The sequence below is a fragment of the Prionailurus bengalensis genome, chromosome B2 (assembly GCF_016509475.1).
Source record: "Prionailurus bengalensis isolate Pbe53 chromosome B2, Fcat_Pben_1.1_paternal_pri, whole genome shotgun sequence".
NCBI lineage: Eukaryota > Metazoa > Chordata > Mammalia > Carnivora > Felidae > Prionailurus > Prionailurus bengalensis.
In genome coordinates, this window is record NC_057349.1 from 32,919,606 (window position 1) to 32,936,036 (window position 16,431).

The window sequence follows — 16,431 nt, forward strand, 5'->3', positions numbered from 1 at the left end:
AGAAAGGTAGAAATTAAATATTTTAAGGAGCCAAAAGAAAAATGGATAAAACAGTTGTTCTCTCTCAAGGACTTTTCTTAACCCTTGTTTTATGTTCACAAAAAATAAAGTTGACTCTGAAGCCACTTTCTCACATCACAAGCTCAACTACTTCACCAAAGTCCACGAACACCAGAGTTTACCGTAACATGCTCAGCTTAACATTCACTACAGTTGGACAATAAAGCATGGCTGTAACAACTGGGAAGCTGTAAGTGTTGGTAAGGAAAATTATCTACTTTCACCATGGAGGGCAGTTTCAAATTTTTACTTTCCATTTTAATGGTAAGATTTCCTGATTGAGTTTCCCAAGCTTCTAGTTCTTATATAGTGCCAAAGGTTTGGATCCTGGGATTCTGCGTCTGTCATTAAATGTCTCGCTTCTGTTTTTCTATGGCCTGAAACCAAGGATTTAAACAGTATTAAAAGTTGAATTTTAAACAATGTGTGACATCCATCTTCTTTGGGGAAACTGTTGGGACAGCTACATGCAGTTCCTATCAATCTCACCTGTTGTATATTTGAATGCTTGGCATGCCTAAAACATAACAGCAGAAAGATGCCATGAAAATTATTTGTGAAACTATTTCAGTAAGCACTTATCTCTTAGAGAAGGTTATGAATGAGAGGAAAAGAGTCAGAGGAGAAATAGCTAAGGCCTGCCCTTCTTCTGTGTTACTCTATTTCCAGAAAGAACTCAGGCCAGATTAGAATGATGCTAAAGAACCAGTACACGTGCATGTTTTCCCTCTTACTCTTTAAGAACATACTGATTCCTTAGTTATGGGACGCCAGTTTCTCCTTAATCAAATGGAAAGTATTTAGTGTACAGATACAATACTATTTTACAACTGGATGAACAATTTCCAGAAGGATACAAAAATCTGCATGTTTAAAGTAACCTGAAGGGTAAAATCTCCAGCCAACTGCTGTCCAACTTTTCAAGAGGTGTTCAAGCAAAAAATGTCCTTTCACAGGAAGAAAGACTGCAGACCCAGAGGCTACTTTAAACTGGAGATACTACACAAAAGTAGGCAGAAAATGCAGCCAGGCCCACCAGTACAGACTCTCTCCAAGTCAAGATGAAAGGCAGGCTCTTTGGGGCTCTGATTTGACATTCTAGCCATTTTAGATCAATCTCTCCCAATCTCCCATTAACTCAAGGAACTGTCTAGTGAGTGAGTGGATGTATCAAGAGCTTTTCTGAAATACAAAATGGTTTCTGCAACCAAACAGTATTTTAAATATTTCAACAGTACTCTAAGAACTTTCAATATTTAAAAACGCAATGAAGAACTCACGGAAAGCCTGACCGTTTTCAGTGTTTTCAGTACAAATAAAAGAGGTCTTAGATTAAATTTTTTCATGAAATAAAACCTATTCATGTATAGGTTTCAAAAGGAGTTTTGACCAGCAACACAACAGGTTTTAGTAATTCAGAGCAGAAATATGATGAACAGAAGCTGAACTAAAGAGGCTGTTATAATATTTTTAAAAGCCCACAACATTAAGAAAAGTGAGAAAGAAATCAGACCCTCTCAAAAGGGAAAGAAATTAGACAAAAATAAACGACCTTAAAAAAAAAAAAGAATTTCAAAAAAAATAGAAAACATGCCTATTTTTCCATATTACCATGTGCCTCTCAAACTAACGATGCCCCACACCATTGTAACCAAAAGGGAGAAGAAGCTACTAAAAATTTTATAAAGCCACAAATGTCCCCTATCATCTACAACACTGGGGTCAATCCAGACTATATGCATTTCCTCAGTGGCATACTGAACCTCCATCCAAGGGAGAGTTACTTCTAAATAAGCCAGAAAAACTAAGAATAACAATTTGGTACGTTATATATAAAAGGCTAGTGTAGTCAGTTTTTTCCCATCATAAAAAAATTAAAGTCTAAAGAACTGAAAAGTAAACAGTCAATAAAAGGTCACTTTTACAGGTTTGAGTCCCAAGAGTTGAATCAGCTCACATCACACCTTGCTAGACAGGGTTCCCCCACACCCACAGATTTTTAGCTAAATATGCCTTTTGCCTAGTTTTCCATCTCTCAGAATTTCCCTGTTCAGTCCTTAGCAACAAGAAAGTTAAAGCATCCTCATCCAGTCAGCAGCACTGTTACTGGACGAAACTAGCAATACTAAACCCATTCAAATTTAAAAAGTCATTATAATAATAAGTAAAAGATAATTAACCGTTACCAGATACCATTTTCAAAGAACTACTGTTAACTTATTTTTAATTTTCCTTAAAGTCAGCAGTACATCAAAACAATGCTTTAAAAGAAAACTTCTCAATCTTTTCATCTTTCCCATTCTGAACAAATCCCCACATTTCTTACCCTATTTTTCAAAGTGGTATTAATGTTGTAGAGAGATACCTCAAGGAAATTTCATAAAGAATCATCCTTATGGTTATAAAGAAATGAGCTTTCAAAAGAGCAGATGCTCACAGCTCTTTCTAACTACCTTGTTCTATTCAAGGATGTACCTCCTCTAGTCTGCTGGAAAGAACTGGAAGATTAATTAGAGCAGAATTAAAATGATGGAGTAGAACTGTACAGGTGAAGATAACACCATCACCACACACAGGCCTAGCTCCTGGTATCAAATGAATATTGAATTGTTTAGAGGCATCAACACTTAAATTGAAAGGAAAAAAAAAAAAGGATGAAAGATCTAAATTATTTTTCCTGACCTAAAGCAGGGGACATTTCACTGATGTTTGGTCATCACACCAGCATAAAAAAGTACTGCATCATGTATATGAAAAAGCTCAGAATTACAAAAGCACATTCCTGAAGCTAAAACATTTCCCTAATTCTTTTAACTACAAAACAAAACAAAACAAAAAAACTGGGCAATGAAGAATTGCCTGTTATCCATTTACCAGAATTCTGGATCCGCCACGTTTTTATAAATTGAGTATCTGGAGGTATCGACTCCCCTTCTCCTATGGTGACATCTTCAACAAACGACATAGAGGGCACACTGATGTTTGGGCTCTCAAAGTCATAGTAGGCGCCAATTGCTGCTTGTAGGTTCCTATAAACAAAAAGAAAAGACAAAAGACTTTAGTCTTGTCCAGAGTATATTATCCTAATTGTCAAACAAATGAAAAAAGCTTACTTCTCAGGACTTGTTATCGAACCGAAGGCTCTTGGTATATAAATCTTCAGAGCCACCAATTCTGGCTGAGGAACAACAGGGAAAAACCCAGGACTAACAAACCTGTGCAACACTTTTCTCCCAGGGTGCCCACATAAAAAGTAAGAAGCATCAGCATCATCAGCAACAATATGAAGAAATCTCTCTTTTACCCACAAGGATAGCAAGTACGGGTAAAGAAAAAGAGAGCTCCTCTATAACTGTGCCTGGAATTCAAAAAAGCTCGATTTTAAAAAACATTCCAAGTACTTAATTTTTTGAAAAGGCAATACATGCAGATGGTTCAGAAAGTTTTGTACAGTGAAAACTAGCCATCTTATCTCTTCTTTCCTATACACACATACCCATAATTGTTCATATCACTTTCTTAAATACCCTTCCAGAACTTCCTTATGCATATACAAGCAAATGATATTCTTTCTTCTTCCCCTTTTACACAATTAGTGATATATTATACATTGTCCTTTGCTTTATTCCCTTTATTCCCATGAAGACATTCCTCTATCAGTACATAGCGAATATTGTTTTTTATAGCTGTATCCAATGTACAGATACATCATTACTTACGTAACGAGTCCACTTATGAGTTTGTTTCCAATCTTTAATTCTTCCATAAATAAGCTTAAGCACATATCGTTTATATATATATGCAATATATATATAATATATAAAATATATTATGTATATATATAATATATAAAATATATATGTGTGTGTGTGTATATATATATATATATATATATATATATATATATATGCAAATGCATCTGTAGGATAAATTCCTATAAGTGATTCTGCTAGGTCAAAGAGCATGGATTTGTGGTTTTAATAGATGTATCTAAACTTCCCTCAATAAAGCTGTACACTTAGTGAATGCTCCCACCAAGAATGTATGAGAGTGTATATTCCCTCATTTGTTCATCAACAGTGTTCCTCCAAAATTTTAGATCTGTGTCAATCTGACAGGTAAAAGGGAAGATCTCATTAAGGCCTTAAAATGGTTTTCTCTTGGGGTGCCTGGGTGGCTCAGTCAGTTAAGCACCTGACTCTTGATATCAGCTCAGGTCATGACCTGGTCATGGGATCCAGCCATGTGTCAGGCTCTGGGCTGAGTGTGGAGCCTGCTTGGGATTCTCTCTACCTCTTGCTCTGCCCCTCAACCGTTAGCGTGCACGCGCGCTCTCTCTCTCAACATAAATATTTTAAAAATAAATAAAAAATTAAAACATTGATGTTTCTTATTTTAAGATGGTTTTATCTTATTACTAGAAAGGTTAAGTATCTCTTACATGTTTTATAAGCTTTTGTAGTTTCTGTTTTGGAAGCACCATTTTGTAAATGTTGGTGTTCTTTTTAATTACTCATAAACCCCTTATGTCAGAAGGAACTACCAAGCATACACACCAGAGTCCCTAATTGAACAGAAACACATGATTGACAGCGTGTTCATCCATGCCAGAAACCAAAGGCCACTAAGGGGTTTGAGCAAGCTGTATTCATTAGAAAGATCAAAGAAATTGTTAGTAATTACATTAACTGCTTCTCTTAAGGTCTTACTTAAACTAGTGACATCATCTCCAGTCCCCACAGTAGACAACAACACAAATTGCATTTTTCTAAACATAACCCAAACATAAGCCAATGGATCCAGTGGGTTGTTTTTAATTATACATAAACATAGCATGAAATAAGCTCTGACAGTATACAACTGTTCAACAGACATACTATTAACAGCAAATACTTTTCTGCTGGGGGCCTGCCTGCTCCTCCAGGTGTTTGCAGCTGCCAGAAAGGAGGGCTATATTTAGAGCAGCTGCCTCAGGTCAAGTCTCATGCACTGGTGGCCTGTCATATTAGTCAGTATTGACTGGAATTACACCACCAACAACTGCCTGTCTGTTGTGTGTGTACTAGATAAAATATACATGCAGCAGAGCTGGGCCAGGGGCCAAACTGTTTGCTTGACTATTCAATAGGAAGGCTTGGACTTTAGTCTTCTCAGCAACTTCCTTCGCTAGCTGACTGTGATCCAAAATGAGTAATACGTGACTGGTCAAACTTGGGGACGCCCAGCCTCTACCACCCACAAACAGGCCTTAGGAGTGTATCTGGAATCAGTCTTACACTTAGGAATCAGGGATAAAATGAAGAAAAGAAAAATAAGCCTAGTTTGCATTTTGTTCTTCTGAAAACTCTGTGTAAAAGCTATGTGTCCACCCTTTTGTAAAGATGATTTTTCTGCCACAGAACTCCAGCAAGTAGCCTGCTGAATTGTTTTCTGTTCACTTGGCTGTAAAATATGCTCGGGAGGGAAGAAACTATTTGTGCACTCAGGACAATTGCCAATTCTCATCCCCAGCATGTGTCATATTTCACCACTTGGCTCTGCCTGATATCAGAAAGGACTTCAAGACCACTGCAGCAGAAACATGAATAAGTTCAACTACCTTAGGCAGATCTGTCCCCCTAACTCAAATCTTGTTTCACACAGACCAACTCATCCCACAGCTAAGTCAACAAAACCATTCCTTTGTACCTGTATTATATACATAATTCAGCCAGAGAAAGATTAAGAAACACTTTTAAATCCCAAAGTGAAAATGAAAGTACTAAACTGGACTCCTGGCAGGAAGCAGGAGTAGAGGATGACAAAGCAAATTAACTTCCCAAGTACAAGGCCAAGAGTGGACTTTAGCCCAGTGGCGCTCTAACCCCTATGGCAGGTACACAGTTCAAAATGTAGGTACACAGTTTCTCCCACTTGGACCACTTAGATCACTGCCTGACTGGACCAAGTAACGGCAGAAATAGACCAAACAGCTCCAATTCAACGTGAGAACAAGTAGATATGATAGCATGTATTCCCGTTCAAATCAACATACTCAGCTATTATTAGCCAACAAGAAATTCTACGTGAAATAGAGCTGGCTGAGGAAATGGGAAAAGGGAGAACACAGACTCTGTATTCAGCCTAGTCTGAAAGTTTAAGCATCCAGGTTCTTTCACTGTTTGCACTCGAAGAAGTTTTAACCTGATTTCATATTAAACCAAAAGCACCCTGAAGAACAAAGGAAGGCAGTGTACCAACGGGGAAAAGGGCACAGGCCAAGATGATGGTGATGGCTGTGAATAAACTTAATGCCACAGAACTGTACACTGAAAAATGGTTAAAATGGCAAAATTTTACATTGGCTTTGTTTGGAGGCAGCTCCTACACCTGGCTGTGGGTCTTTGAACAAGGGGCTATGCATCTGTGTCCATTTACTCATCTACAAAGCTGAGTTTTTTGTATCAAAAGGCTGACTTATATTTTATATTACCAAGTTGGCATTATAGGGCTGGCTGTGCAGACTGCATGAGACAATGTGTGTAAATGCCTTAGGGTTGGTGTTCAACCAACATTTAATTATGAGCATTTATTCATGTGCTAAGCACTCAACCTGAGACTAGGGATACAACAGCTAGCAAGACAGGCGAGGCCCCTACCTTTACAAAGCCTATAGTCCAGCAGACTGCAGCAAACCAGGGACATTCAAAAAGGGTAAGTAACACCAACTGCCTCTCACACTGAGGCTATCAGCCCAAGGCAGCTTTTCCTACTTGAATAAAAAATGGGCTTGGTGCACAACAGCTTCAACTATTCTGATAATCAGGTTAACCTGATTCAGTGTAGAAGAATTTGGTGATGTTGATAAGTGTTCTCTCATGAAGTGCAGTTTTGTAACTCAGAAGCAATATTGCCAAACATTAATTTTATAGAGGAAGCCTTAATGCACTGACAGGTAAATAATTTGCCCCAGGCTAGACGGTCAATTATTAGGAGAATTTATTCAAAGGCATAAAACTTTTAACTTATCCAGAACTTTCCAATTACCTAGTAACACTCTGAACACTTTGTTTTCTTTTATACATATATGTGAAAAAATAATATTTTATTTATTTTATTTTATTTATTTAGAGCGAGCAAGCGAGCAGAAGGGGCAGGGAAAAGACAGAATCCCAAGCAAGCTCCACACTATCAGCATGGAGGCTGATGTGGGGCTTGAACTCACAAACCGTGAGATCATGACCTGAGCCGAAGTCAGACACCTAACCGACTGAGCCACCCAGGTGCCCCTGAACACCTGATTTTAAGAACATAATAATTACCATCACAAATTCTATAAACAAATTAGTTGTAACCTTCCCTTAAATTGAACTACTGAAAATGGTCAAGTATCTAATCTTGCAAAAATTCACAAACACAGAACATTTATTTTTGTACAATGTATATACATACATAGGTCAGATTACTGATATTATGAAGAAAATTCATCTATGTGCTGCATATATAGTCAGGAACATCATCCAAAAATATGGAGGTAGAAAAGAGTTAAGAAATTCAGGAAATCAGAATTTAAGAGGGAGTATCAAAAGTCTAAGTATTAGCTCAGATTCCCAGGAAAATAAAATTAGGTATCTTTTCTTTCCATTCTCTGAACAAAAAACTTAAAAAGATCCAAATTATTTAAGAGAAAAATAAAACTACCCAAATTTTGGGCACAAATGGGAAATCAGAATAATGAACTAATCAAGTTAAGCACAAACAGTAGCATCTTTGGACTGTAAGCAATACTTATTCCAAACCACAAGAAGTTTCTCTCACCTTTGCAATGCCAATGACACTGCTACTAAGGCCACAAGCCCACGAGTGTGACTGCAATGATCTCTGAATGACTGAAAAATCTGACTAGAAAAGGGATCAATAAAATAGGTAAGGGTCTTACTAGGGCTTTCCAACGTCAACTCAGTGGGAATTAAACACAGAGACCAGAAGAGTCAATAAGTAAGTACTTGTGACTACTGTGAAAAACTAAAAATTCATTAAACCAAAAAGATGACTGCAGGTAGGGAACAGGAGTGGGCTAAAGAAGACTCCATATTTTCAAACCTAAAAGTTAACTTGTGGATGCCACTATTTAGTATGTGAACACAGTGAGAAAAAAAAAACTTGTGAACATTTCATTAAGAGGAGCAAGTTCACACCAACATTTACCCACTTCTTAGAGCCTTAGCAAGTCCAAGATTGTTTCTTCTCTCCTCTTTTCCTGGCTATCTATTGATCCATTATTTTTATTACTTTTTAGAATTGATCCTTTTTGTTGTTGTTATTTATTTTTGAGAGAGACACGTGCAGGGGAGGGGCTGAGAGAAAGGGAGACACAGAACCCGAAGCAGGTTCCAGGCTTTGAGCTGTCAGCACAGAGCCCAATGCGGAGCTTGAACTCACGAGCAGTGAGATCATGACCTGAGCCGAAGTTGGATGCCCAACTGAGCCACTCACGCGCCCCTAGAATTGATCTTTCTACCTACCATCAGCAGTTATACCTTTTCCAAATAGAAAGTAAAAACCAAGCATTCTGCCATGAAAAGGCAAGGTGGTGGCACTGTTCTAGATTTAAAGAGATATAACAACCAAAAGGAATACACGGTCCTTGAGGTCCTTGATTGGGGTCTGATTTATTAAAAACACAAAAAAAGGGTTATAAAAAAAACATTTGGAGACAACTAGGGAAACTTAAACACAGATTAGATATTTCTTATTAGTAAAAATTTTTGTAAATTATTTTTGTATCCCAGTATGTGGTTACTTGAAAGAATACCTATTTTTAGGGGTACCTGGGTGGCTCAGTCGGTTAAGCGTCCGACTTCAGCTCAGGTCATGCACAGTTCATGGGTTCAAGCCCTACATTGGGCTCTATGCTGACAGTTCAGAGCCTGGAGCTTGCCTTGGGTTCTGTGTCTCCCTCTCTCTCTGCTCCTCCCTCATTCATGCTCTGTCTCTATCAAAAATAAGTAAAAGTTAAAAAAAAAATTTTTAAATGCCTATTTTTAGGAGAAGCATGATGAAATATTTAAGGATGAAGGGTTGTGATGCCTACAACTTTCAAATGATTCAGAAGATGTTTATACAGAGAAAACAGATTATGACAAAAATGTTTACTACTGTTGGATCTAGGTGGTAAGTATAAGGGTAAACACTACAATTCTTTAAATTTTTCTGTAGGTTTGAAAAGTTAATAAAAAGGCAAATGAAAAAAAAGAGAGAAGGAACCCTTTTTCCTGCCACTGGAAGATATCAAGAAAATTCAGTAAGTAGAATTCACCTTGGAAACATGAGAAGACCTACTGGGATGGGATGAGGTTGATATGTTAAGGATGATCAATCAGAAAGAGGGAAATAATTGTTGTGTGCTTGATGATATAAACCACTAAATTAAAGCTGGCAACCCCAGAGCCAACTTACATTGGGTAATTCTTGTCATCAGAGATAATAAAATTAGCTTATTGTTAGTTTAAAAAAAAAAAAGATTCTAAAGACACTGCAGATTCAACACTGGCATTACAGAAGTTTAGTTTCTAAGTGCCTTTAGATAATGTCATGATCAACTATTTTCTTTTTAAAAAAAATTGAGGTGAGATTCAAATAACATACAATTAACTAAAGTATATACTTTAGTGTTATTTAGTGTATTTACAATGTTGTGCAACCACTACCTCTAGTTTCAAAACTTTTTCATCACCTCATACCCAGTAAGAACACCCATTAAGTAATCATTACTGATTCCTCCTTCCCCCTATTCCCTGGCAACTACTAATCTCTCTGTCTCTATGAATCTGCCTTTTCTGGATAACTTATATGAAAGGAATCATATAATATGTGACCCTGTGTGTCTGGCTTCTTTCCCTTAGTGTTATACTTTCAAGATTCATCCCAAATTGTAGTATGTTGATCAGTATTTCATTCCTTTCTATGGCTGAATAATATTCCATGAAATGTACACAACCACATTTTGTTTACCCATTCATCTGTTAATGGGCATTTGGGCTATTTCTACTTGTTGATTATTATGAGTAATGCTGCCGCAAACATTCACATACAACTGTCTGTGTGAGCATATGGGTTCATTTCTCTAGATATACACCTAAGAGTAAAACTGTTAAGTCATATGGTAATTCCATGCTTAACTTTTAAAAAAATTTTTTAATGTTCATTTATTTTTGAGAGAGAGAGAGAGAAAACATGAGCAGGGGGAGGGCAGAGAGAGAGGGAGACGCAGAATCTGAAGCAGGCTCCAAGCTCTGAGCTGCCAGCACAGAACCCGATGTGGGACTCGAACCCACCAACCATGAGATCATGACCTGACTGAAGTCGGCCGCTTAACCAACTGAGCCACCTAGGCACCCCTATGTTTAACTTTTGTGTGTATTTTTTTGGTTTTTGGTTTTTTGTTTTTGTGTTGAGAGGGGAGGGGGGAGAGGCAGAGGAGAGGGAGAGAGAATCCCAAACAGACTCCATGCTCAGTGCAGAGCCCGATGGGAGGATGGATCCCACAAACCTTGAGACTATGACCTGAACCAGGCACTAAACCAACTGAGCCACACAGGCACCCCATGCTTAACCTTTTGAAGAGTCACCAAACTGTTTTCCATTTTACGTTTGCACCAGCAATGTACAAGTGTTCCTATTTCTCCAAATCCTCGCCAACACTTTTTTTTTTCCAATTATAGCCTCCTACTAAATGTGAAGTAATATCTGACTGTGGTTTTGATTTGCACTTCCTTAATGACCAATGACCATAAACATCTTTTTTATTTACTTGTTGGCCATTTGTATATCCTCTTCAGAGAAATCCTTTGTTCATTTTTTGACTGAGCCATTTATCTTCCTATTGATGAGTTGTAAGAGTTCCTTATATATTCTGGACAGTAGACCCTTATCAGATAGACAACTTACAAATAAGCTGGTTTTTCTCTTTTTCAATAATGTCCTTAGATACACAAAAGCTTTAATTTTGACAAAGTCCAATTTATCTAGTTTTTCTTTTGCTGCTCATGCTTCTGATGTCAAATCTAAGAAACGATTGCCAAATCCAATGTCATGCTGATTTATCCCTATGTTTCTTGTAATAGTGCGATTGTTTTAGCTTTTATATTTAGGCCATTTATCTGTTTTATTTAATTTAATGTTTATTTATTTTTGAGACAGAGAAAGAGAGAGAGCATGAGAGAGGTTGGGGCAAAGAGAGAGGGAGACACAGAATCCGAAGCAGGCTCCAGGATCTGAGCTGTCTGCACAGAGCCCCACGTGAGGCATGAACTCATCAACCGCGAGATCATAACCTGAACCAAAATCGGACGCTCAACCGACTGAGCCACCCAGGTGCCCCATTTTATTTAATTTTTGTATAAGGAGTAAGGCAGGGGTCTAACTTCATTCTTTTGCCTGTGGTTATCCAGCTGCCCCAGCATTGCATGTTGAAGAAGATCAACTATTTTCGAGGGAAAAAAACAAGCCAGACAAACTCTTGGGTGTGGGTAGGATCCTTCGCTATTTAAGACCCTAGCTCTTGGTGACTCTTGGTGACACTTTACATGTCAAGTCCAATCAATGGTGAAGCTCAGATTTGGGTTAAGTGGGAGAGCAAGTTGAGACACGCGTGGCACCTCACCATACCTCAAGTGTGGTATATCCGTATGCTCAAGATCACCCTAAATGATATCTCCTAATCCCACCAAACAGTTTCTAGGACTAAAGGAACCAACAGTATTTATCTTAGAATCTGTCAAAGTATATTATAAGCACAAAGTTTTTCCTTCTTTGCCAATCAGTAAGTATACAACATTTACTCTTTTTTTTTTTAAGTTTTAACTCATTCATGACTGTAGGTACTGTAAGCATAAAAATAAATAAGACAAAGTCTTTGCTACAAAGGAATGTAAAATCTATTAAGAAAGATTTGGGAACAGATAATCACAACTCAATGTGATAAATGTCAGAGAAGAAACAACCAAGGAATATGAAAGTACAGAGGAGGAAACACCTAATTCAAACTTAGTAACTGAGGGAAAGCTTCATTAACCAGATAATATCAAAACTGATGGACTTGTTTACCACCTAGAGGAATGAAGGAGCAGTTAAATAGAGGGAGAGTGCGTGCAAAGGCCCACAGATGAAGAAGAGCTGCCTCTTCTCTCTGGGATTGCTGTTCTTGTCCACAGGAAAGCACATATAAAATAAGAACATAACGTATTAATAAATCAGTCTGCTCCAAGCCACAACTGATAGTCCAGGAATGAATGCCTGACCCAAAGCTGAATCTATCTGAACGCTTCCCCGAAAACTTTGGGACTGGAGCCGAAAGAGATGGCAATCTCTCCCTGTACTGGGAGCTTTTTAGTGCCATGTTTTGCCCATGGGACTAAAAGACACAGAAAAGCAGTCTTCAGAGAAAAAAGACCACAAACTCACAAGCAGCCAGAAAAAGAGAGGACTGACAACATTCAAGTCCCTGGTTCTGGTTGTTTCTGAGGCCCAAATGAATTTCTAACTTAGGTTCTAAGATATCCTCCCAGTATCCTCATTATTCTCATTTTCACTCAGGCTAGTGTGACAAGGTTCTGTTCACCACTTCTAAAAAGTCCTAACTGATACAAGTACTGAGGTATTGCAAAAGGAACAAACCCTAAGTGTGTGACAAAATGAAAAGAGGCCTCTCCCACCTCAGGCTGAGAAGCCAGCAGTCCTTGTGTGTGGCAAAGCAGTTGGTTACACTCCTTATGCACTCCAAAGCTACATGGTGCTTTAGGAGCTTTGGGCAACAAAAAGAAATTGCCCACAGAAGACTATGCTGACTTCAGTAAGGTTCTACAAAACAATCCAATCTGCAAAACTCCATCCTGTCCAATCCAGTCTCCTAGAGGGGAGATATGACAAATAAGACAAGAATATAATGATTAAGCAAAGGCCTTTCTGCCCTAAAGCCATGGATCCGAAACCTCTATTGATCAGATAATTACTCTGCTGAAATTCACCAAGTGAATTCCTTGTGCCACTAAGAAACAGGGAGACCCTGATGAATAGGATGTAGATAACCCCTTTCAAAACCTTTGCATAGGGTTCCCCCAAACTGCCATTCCCTCCCCTCATTATAAAGTGTATCTGACAGAAATAAGGCTGGGGAGGGAGTAAATTTATGGGGATAACATTCCACAGAGGTTTGAGAAAGCTCTAAATCCAGAATTTTCCACCTGCCCTGAGGTAGAGACCTTTAAGCCGGGAAGATAAGCAAAACTAAGGAGAATTAACCTGGTCCCAGGTATTCTCTTCAGCAATCTTATAGACTAAAAAACCTAAATATTACTGGGGTTGGGTTTCAAAGGGAATGCACCAATATGCAATGGATAAGCAGTGAACTGAAGTTTGAAAAGAGTGCCATCATCAGGAGGCTGTAATTCTTTAAGTGTGAGTTATTTTTGAGAGAAAGAGCGCGCAGCAGAAGGAGAGAGAGGGAATCCCAAGCAGGCTCCACACAGGCAGTGCAGAGCCCTACGTGGGGCTCAAACTCACAAACCATGAAATCATGACCTGAGCCAAACCAAGAGTTGGATGCTCAACCAACTGAGCCACCCAGGCACTCTAGGAGGCTGTAATTATTACACTCCTAGTCAAACCCGAGGTCCAAAAAGTGGCATCTTATTGCAAGGAGAAAGCTAAAGCAGCACAGCCCTCATAAAAAGAACTATCTCCCATCCTGTCCCCTGTGCTCCTCTCAAGGATGGTCCTGAGTAATATCAGACATGGTAAATCTTTTGGGGGCAAGCCAGGCTAAAGCCTTCAATCTTCTAACAGTGAAATGAGTTAACAGGTGACCACGAGACTTGTTGATTGTATTTTACTGCTCCTGTCCTGTAGAAGATAGCACATGCTCTATATTCTTTCTGCTTATAACCCCCAGCTGAGAATAGTGCCCGGCACATAGAAGGTGCCTAATAAATGGAATAAACTGTAACCAAAATATAGTATTTTTCCTTTCTCCTTTTTATCTGCTTTTCCTCTCATGATGGGATTATATTAGAGAGGGTAGAGGAATGATAACAATAAAAAAAAAACAACTATCATTTAGCCTACAGGCTGCAGGATCATGCAAATGTTTATCTGGACCAATCAAGAAGAAAACAGGGAAAGCACGGCTATCATCCTGAGGCCTTCAGCTGGTGGGATGGGGCACCTTTAACAATAAGTCAAAGTATGATAGCTGGACCTGACTAGAATCATATCCCATTGGGGAGAGATATGACAGCATTTGTAGTTGTTACTTGTTAAGACAATGCTCTCATTTCCACATATGATTCTTCAGGACACAGCGAGGTCATTCCACAGCTAAGTGAGGGTGGGGGCACCCCAGAATTTAGAAGTGAAAGTTTTTCCCACAGTATATGAACTATAAACTACATATTTGGGAGCTTTGGACAGTCACAGTTCCATTCAGCAGAGACAGAAGACCACTGCAAACACCTACATAGAACAGACATACAAAGAAACGAGAAATATTAAAAAAATTGTTAATATTTACTTATTTTTGAAAGAGAGAGGGGAAGAGAATGTGCACATGAGCAGGGGAGGGGGAGACAGAGGATCCCAAGAAGGCTCTGCCCTGACAGCTGAGAGCGCGATGGGAGGGCTCAAACTCACCAACCATGAGATCATGACCTGAGCTGAAGTCAGATGCTTAACCAACTGAGCCACCCGGGTGCCAGAAACCTGAGTTATTTTAAAGTCCAGTTTTTCCTGAAGCCCAAACATATTCAGGTCTTTGGGTTCTGTGTAACATAGCAACATCTTTAAGATACCTCCCCCAACTCCAACATACACACCTTTAGCATTATCCAGTTTGAAGTGAGTTTGGGAGTGCCTGGGTGGCTCAGTCGGTTGAGCGCCCAACTCCTGATTTGGGCTCAGGTCATGATCCCAGGGTTGTGGGACTGAGCCCCACGTTAGGCTCCACACTGAATGTGATTCTCTTTCTCTCCCTCTGCCCCTTTCCCGCTTGCACTCTCTCTCTCTAAAAATAAATGAACAGGGGAGCCTGGGTAGCTCAGTCAGTTAAACATCTGACTCTTGATTTCAGCTCAGGTCATTATCTCATGGGTCATGGGATCGAGTCCCATGTTAGGCACTATGCTGTTAGCATACAGCCTGCTTAGGATCCTCTCTCCCTCTTCTCTCTGCCTCTCCCCCATTCACACACTGGCATGCTCTCTCTCTCTCAAAATAAACTCAAAAAAATTTTAATAAGTAAATGAAATTAAAAAATAAAAATGGAGTGATTCTGTTACCTACAACATAATAGGTCTAGATTAATCCAAAATTACATAGTGAGTTCCAGGGATAGAGTCTGTACATGTGGTGCAAAGTCTATTATAAGAGGCAGAAGAGGAGCTGAAAAGGTAAATTAAAACTTAACTCAGATCCAGGAATCCCACTTTGGGGTATATACCCCAAAGAACTGAAAGCAGAATCTCAAAGAGATAACTGCACATCAATGTTTAGAGCATTATTCGTAACAGCCAAAAAGTGAAGGAAAGCAAGTCTCCATCAACAGGTGAGCAGATGAATAAAATGGTATACACATACAATGGAATATTATTCAGTCTTTTTTTTTTTTAAGTTTATTTATTTTGAGAGAGATGGAGAGGGGGGAGGCAGGCAGAGAGAGAGGGAGAAAGAGAATCCCAAGCAGGCTCTGCTCTGACAAAACAGAGCCTGATGCAGGGCTTGAATTCACAAACCCTGAGATCATAACCTGAGCCGAAATCAAGAGTCAGATGCTTGGCCAACTGAGCCACCCAGGCACCCTAAAATATTATTCAGTTTTAAAAAGAAAACCTGGGGGCGCCTGGGTGGCTCAGCTGGTTAAGCATCCAACTTCAGCTCAGGTCATGATCTCACAGTTAGGAGTTCGAGCCCGTAGTCGGGCTCTGTGCTGACAGCTCAGAGCCTGGAGCCTGCTTCAGATTCTGTGTCTCCTTCTCTCTCTGCCCCTCCCCTGCTCACGCTCTGTCTTTCTGTCTCTCAAAAATAAACATTAAAAAAAAAAAAAGGAAAATCTGGGGTGCCTGACTGGCTGAGTCAGAAGAGCATGCGACTCCTGATTGTGGGGATTGTGGGTTCTAGCCCCGTGTTGCATGTAGAGATTACTTAAATAAAACTTTAAACAAAATAAAGGAAAATCATACTAAACTTTGAAGACGTTATACTAAGTGAAATAAGCTGTCACAATTGTTCCACCTATATGAAAGTAATCAAATTCATAGACACAGAAAGTGGAAGGATGACTAAAAGGGGCAGAGGGAAGGGGGAAATGGAGAGTTACTGTTTAATGGGTTGAGTTTCAGT

The 16,431-nt window shown here is 39.1% G+C and overlaps 1 protein-coding gene across 2 annotated transcripts in view; it reads right to left on the reverse strand.

The window, feature by feature from the left end:
- ILRUN (inflammation and lipid regulator with UBA-like and NBR1-like domains) overlaps nucleotides 1–16,431 on the reverse strand; it is a 96,641-nt gene that overhangs the window by 55,707 nt on the left and 24,503 nt on the right. For both annotated transcript variants that reach the window (XM_043591212.1, XM_043591213.1), the window contains exon 2: nucleotides 2,935–3,089. In XM_043591212.1, the coding sequence (XP_043447147.1) occupies nucleotides 2,935–3,089 (155 nt within the window). The remainder of the gene's footprint in view (nucleotides 1–2,934; nucleotides 3,090–16,431) is intronic.